The sequence below is a fragment of the Cicer arietinum genome, chromosome 6 (genome assembly GCF_000331145.2).
Source record: "Cicer arietinum cultivar CDC Frontier isolate Library 1 chromosome 6, Cicar.CDCFrontier_v2.0, whole genome shotgun sequence".
NCBI lineage: Eukaryota > Viridiplantae > Streptophyta > Magnoliopsida > Fabales > Fabaceae > Cicer > Cicer arietinum.
In genome coordinates this window covers 31,845,091-31,851,178 of record NC_021165.2, presented here as the reverse complement: position 1 = coordinate 31,851,178, position 6,088 = coordinate 31,845,091, and the positions used below count along the sequence as shown (strand labels likewise).

Here is a 6,088-nt window from a genome sequence, read left to right as displayed (position 1 = left end):
GATTTGTTTGTTTCTCCTCCACCAATTGTCCCGAACACAACTACTATGTTACCACCTAGAACCAAAGGTCGTAAAAACCAATCGTTTGTTTGGAATGATTTCACAGTAGATCCTAACTTGGATGGGACATCTATTTGCAACCATTGTAGCAAGAAGCTCAAGTGTGATAATGGGACGAGTTCAATGATACAACATTCAAAGGGATGTAAGAAAAACCCCAATAGCGAGTTTAACCAGAGGAAGAGAACATTGGATGCAATGAATGTTGAAGGTCATACTATTTCTTCCCCTTCAGTGCCTAGGTTTGATCAAGAAAACCTAGTATTCTAAATAATATGCTAGGTCTTCTCCTCTTAGGTTTGCGAAATTTAAAGCATGTGTAGAACGGTCAAACTCTGAATACAAAGGTCTAGTTTGTCTTGACGTGGAAACTAGGTGGAACTCAACATATTTAATGTTAGACTCGGCTTTGAAGCATCAAAAGGCATTTGAAGTGCTTGAAATTCATGATCCTAAGTATTCTGAGGAACTACTTAAGGGGAAGGGGAAAGGTGTGCCTACTGGTTTAGATTGGGCGAAAGCACAATCAATTATGCCATTTTTAAAAATGTTTTATGATGCCACCTTACGAATATCTGGTTCCTCCTATATTGCCTAATGTATATGTTAGAGGTTTTTGGAATAGGTGAAAAAATACTTAAAATGTGCAACTCCAAGGATATGTGCTTAAAAGTAATGGTCGATATGATGAAAACAAAGTATGACAAATATTGGGGAAAATATGAAAATTTGAACATGTTGTTGTTGATTTCTTCTATCTTAGACCCCAGGAACAAATTAAAGTTTGTCAATTGGTTGATCACTCAGAACTTTAATTCATTTGATGCAACCAAATTAAAAGATTTGTTGAAAACCCGTTTGATGAACTAATTCTAGAGTATAGTGGTGTTGGAGAAGGATTCCAAAGTGAATCATAATCGACTGAATTTGATTTAAGTGGTAAGGAAGATCTTTATAGTTATAATAGATTTTTAATGAGCATTGGTTCGTCATCTACTGAAAAGTCTAATTTGGAAAGGTACTTTGAAGAATCTTTAGAGAGTCGGTCATCCACCAACTTTGATGTTTTAAACTGGTGGAGGTTAAACTCAAGCCATTTTCCAATTCTTGCAAAGATAGCCAAAGACTTGTTTGCCATACCTATCTCCACAGTGGCCTCTGAGTCTACTTTTAGTACCGGAGGACGAGTGATTGACGAATACCGTAGTTGTCTCAAACCTCAAACGGTTGAAGCTCTGGTTTGTACTGCTAGTTGGCTTAAAGGATTGCGTAAATCGTCTTCAATAAGTGATTCACTTTTAGTTGAGGATTTCAAGGAGCATGAGATTTTAGAGGAAGGTAACATTGTATATGTTTTAATAGTTGAATATAAGTTAATAATTATTAAATTATGATTTGATAAGTAACTTTTTTTTTTCTTCAGAAATAACTTCTATGAAATTTGGTGGTGCTTATTCGGTTCATGTTTCTCTTGGTGAAGATTGAGAATTGACAAAACTGGGACTCTGACATTGAATAAGCTTTATGTTGATAAAAACTTGATTGAGGTTTTTGCTAAGGGTATAGAGAAGGGCTTTTAGGACGTATAGCTTACATTAAATTACATGTGAGGTATGAACTGAATTTAAATTACATTAAATTTGAAGTGATTAGGGAAATTGATGAGAATGAAAATTTCAACTTGGATGCAGAGGATGCAAAGTTTAGATTTTTCAATTTCAATTTGAAGCCCCTGCTGCTGCTAATGGTATGTTTCTTTATGTAACTCATTTTGACTTTTTTCGTTTAAATCTGAATACGTTATGCAATTTACAAATATTTGGTTTTGAAATTTTTGTATTGAATTTAGTTACAAATTAAAATAATTCATTGTGTCAATTATTACAATTGTGGCCTTGTCTTAAAATTGAAATTCTTTAAACTGAATTGTTACAATTTACAGTCAAACTGAATTGATCACCATGAGTTGCAACTTGATTGTTTGAATCTTGATCATCATGAGTTGCAGCTTGATTGTTTAATGCATGATCATCATGAGTTGCAACTTGATTGTTTGAAGCTTGATCATTATTTGCAGCAGCTTGATGATCATGAGTTGAAGCTTGATCATAAGTTGCAGCTTGATCATCATGAGTAGTTGGCAAAAATCCAGATGTTGGTGAAAGGCAATTAGTATGTCCTTCTACAAATATTTTGGAATCTTCTCCAGGGATAACCTTTTCTGAATTTGAATTACCACCAAACACTTTTGGTGGCGGAGCAGCAACAACAGGAGATGATTCATTTGATTTCTTGTTTTCCCTCGATTCCTTATAGCCTTCTTGCTTGAAAGTGCCTACAACAACCTGATTCACCAACACATAACACATATTATAGTTCGTGTCAATTATTACAATTTTCAACTCATGTCTAGTATCAATTCAGTTTAAAGAATTTCAATATTTTAAACTTAATTAATTGTGGCTTTGTCAATTATTTTTAATTTTGTTAATAATTCATTGTGTTGTGTTTGAAAAATCATAAACCAATTTGATCTTTGGAGTTAGATTTTATCATAATTAGTTTCTCTAATTTGAATCATTATAATAATTCTAGCTGCAAGCTTGTCCTCAGCATCTTTTCCTAAATCTGCTGAAGCACCAGGTTTGGCCACTCATGTGAATGAGCCAACATCAACACCATCTATCAAAAGTGCAGCAACATCAACATTGTTCCCTATTTCAACTGGATCCTTTCTTGTTTTTCTTTTATCTTTATCTTTATTCTTAGTCCTTTGAGCCATTTCTAGTTCCATTTTATACACGAGTGACTATTTTTATGTTTTTTGAGTTTTACTACTACACTTAAGAACTTTTTTCATTTTATGTGTTAGTTGAAGTTAGATAAAATTGGAAATTCATTGTATGACTTGAACTATTCATTAAATTACATTTTTTTTTGTAATTGTTCTTGATATAGTTAGTATATGACTTTTGAAGATATTGACTCAATTAGTTACTTGACTTCCTTTATACTAGCAAATGTTTGAAGGGAGATGCTTCAAAAATTTACTTATATTTTGTGATTTTGAGTTGGTTTGAGAATTTTATCGATTTTTTTTTTTATAAATAATCGGTTTTTAAACTATGCCTAAATTGTTTTTTAAAAATGGATATTTAAACATAACCAAATTTTAACTAATTTTGAAAAAAATCGATTTTAAAATTGATTTTTTAAAATTGGTTGCATAAAAAAAACCAATTATTTAACCATAACCAGTTTTACAATTGGTTTTATAACGAGTTTTAAACCAAATAATAGATTTGGTTATAGATCCAAATTCATATACTGGTTTTTAAATGGATATGATTTGGTTTTTTTTTTTTTTAAACCAACCATGCACACCCCTAGTGAGAAGTACCGTTCTCCTAAAATAAGTTTAGACGGGTGATCCAATTGGGCCGTCCATGACCCAATTATTAAATTAGGTTAAGGTTTTTTCTTTGGAATATAAATGATTTGAATAACCAATTTTATCCTTCAAATATTGAGCGTAAATAAAATTAATAATTTTATAAATAAACAAACACATTTAAAATTTTAAATTAATAATAAAAAATTTATATCTAAATTTTTATCGTCAAAATCTTTTATAAATAATTTGTCTATAATTAATTAATTTATGATAAAATTTTATAGGTATATTTATTTTGATATGGACGAGATCAACATAAAAAAAAAATTATATTTCAATTACATATTAAATTATATAACAACAAAAACTTTATAAAAAAATCTATTTTAGTTAATAATTTACAACTTTCCAAATGTTTTATTAATTTATAAAATTAAAAAATTAATTTGATTAATAAACAAATTTGCATGTTGACTAGAATATAAATCTAGAAGCTTCTTCATATCACTCTCACTGTCTCTCTTTCTCGTTGCCGTTGTCTTCGATTTTGCGATTCTCCACACAGGTAAACACATTCAATCGAACTGTTCTTCAATCTAAATTCGCAAAACCTGTGATACTCTTAACTTCGATGTTAACATAGTCAATTTGTAACCTGAATCAGTAAATTGTCTTTCTGAATATGTCATTTTTAGGGTTTTCATTTTTGGTGATAAATTTCGATAAGAAATTGCAATTTTTTGAAAATTCATGTTGTTTGGTTGTTGCTATTGTAATAATTATTATGCATGTTTTGCAGAATTAGAAGAAGAAAATGGCAGTCACACTCTACAACCTTAAGTCTGAATCTGGGTTGAAGAAACTTGATGAGTACCTTCTCACACGCAGTTATATCAGTGGGTAGGTTATGTTACTTTTTTTGTAATCCTTTGTTTTATTTTTTTTCTTCTTGTGTTTTGGTTTCTTATGTTACTTGATCTGTTTAGATACCAAGCTTCAAAGGATGATATCACTGTCTATTCAGCTTTGTCATCAGTTCCATCAGATGAATTTGTGAATGTGTCTAGATGGTACAAGCACATTGATGCTTTGTTGAGAATTTCGTAAGTTTCCCTTCCCATCATGACTCATGTCAGTTATTATTAATGGTGTAATCTTTGAAATCAAACAGTTGATCAACAAATCAATGGTTGATATTATATGCAGATACATAACAAATCATGTGTGCTTAAAATATTAGCCATTGATTTGTTCATTTTATTAACTACTAACTTTAGAGGAGCCTAATCCTTATCTTTTGTGGTTTGTTATGCAATGGTTTTGTATTTATTTGGTGCTGGGGTTGTTGTGTATTGATTTAGTAATTTAAATGACTTGTATTCTTTATGCATTTATTTTAAATTTTGAATCTAATTTTGTGTCACTAGTGGTGTTTCTGGTGAGGGATCTGGTGTCACTGTGGAGTCATCCTCTCTTGTTGCTGAAGAGGCTGTTGCTACTCCTCCAGCTGCTGACTCCAAGGTGAGTATTTGAGAAACATTGATACTGAATAGTTGAATTGTAGTTGATGTCATGTTTTCTTTTGAGAACTTTAACTCTAAATGTTTATTGATTGTAAAATGTTGATCAGGCTACTGAAGCAGAGGATGACGATGACGATGACGATGTTGATTTGTTTGGTGAAGAGACAGAGGAAGAGAAGAAGGCAGCTGAGGATCGTGCAGCGGCCATGAAGGCATCTGGCAAAAAGAAAGAGAGTAAGTTTCTGTTTTATCGTATAGTCATAATTATTTGAAATCTGGTCGAATAATCATCTGCTGATTACATCCTCAGGTGGGAAATCATCTGTTCTGATGGATGTGAAGCCATGGGATGATGAAACCGACATGAAAAAGCTTGAAGAAGCAGTGAGATCTGTAGAGATGGAAGGGTTGTTCTGGGGTGCATGTATGTTATTTTTCTTTTTCTCATTGTTTATTAATTAATATTTGTACATTTTAAATGTTTTGAAAAATAACTACTTTAATATTAATTTTTCAATACATATGTTTTAGTATATTTATTTTTAGTTTATTTTTGTTGGGAATTCTGATATTAGTTTATTAATGTGATAGCAAAACTTGTTCCTGTTGGGTACGGTATCAAGAAACTGCAAATTATGCTTTCTATTGTGGATGACCTGGTTTCTGTTGACACTCTTATTGAGGAACGTCTTACTGTTGAGCCCATCAATGAATATGTCCAGAGTTGTGACATTGTTGCCTTCAACAAAATATGTAAGTAATTTTCAGATTGGTCATAAGATGCATGCATATCATAATGATATATGTGTGAACATCTTGTTCTAATGCTATTTCATAATATTTGATTTGATGCAGAATCTGCTATTCATGGGACATTGAGATTATGGCAATGATTAGGAATGACAATCAAGGGACACTATTATCCGAAGCTGAGTTTTGTTTTTGCAAACCTTATTGTAGTTGTGGTCATTTGACCTTGAGTTGTATTTGTAATTTCATCACCATTATATGGATTGTCTAATAATGATTTAAGCTTAAAGCATTGAAATTGTGGTCCTACAAATTTTGATTGTTGTTCATGTCCCCCAAATTTGATGGCTATTTTCTCTAA

At 31.5% G+C, this 6,088-nt stretch overlaps 1 protein-coding gene across 2 annotated transcripts; it reads left to right on the top strand.

Moving 5' to 3' along the window:
* Nucleotides 1-3,880: 3,880 nt before the first annotated feature.
* On the top strand, nt 3,881-6,088 carry LOC101496460 (elongation factor 1-delta 1-like). 2 transcript variants are annotated; one of them, XM_004507134.4, is made up of 8 exons: nt 3,881-4,019; nt 4,254-4,354; nt 4,441-4,557; nt 4,882-4,975; nt 5,085-5,211; nt 5,288-5,401; nt 5,569-5,730; nt 5,833-6,088. In XM_004507134.4, coding segments are annotated over exons 2-8 (702 nt in total). In that variant the 5' UTR covers nt 3,881-4,019; nt 4,254-4,268; the 3' UTR covers nt 5,835-6,088. The 2 variants fall into 2 exon arrangements, with proteins under 2 accessions (XP_004507191.1, XP_027191198.1); XM_027335397.2 differs by lacking the exon at nt 3,881-4,019 and adding an exon at nt 4,095-4,117.

Bases quoted from the DNA above. Each gene is read 5' to 3' on its own strand.
- LOC101496460 (XM_004507134.4), top strand. From the start codon at position 4,269: ATGGCAGTCACACTCTACAACCTTAAGTCTGAATCTGGGTTGAAGAAA. The intron at 4,558-4,881 runs GTAAGTTTCCCT...TTGTGTCACTAG, and splicing joins GATGCTTTGTTGAGAATTTC to TGGTGTTTCTGGTGAGGGAT. The intron at 4,976-5,084 runs GTGAGTATTTGA...AATGTTGATCAG, and splicing joins CTCCAGCTGCTGACTCCAAG to GCTACTGAAGCAGAGGATGA.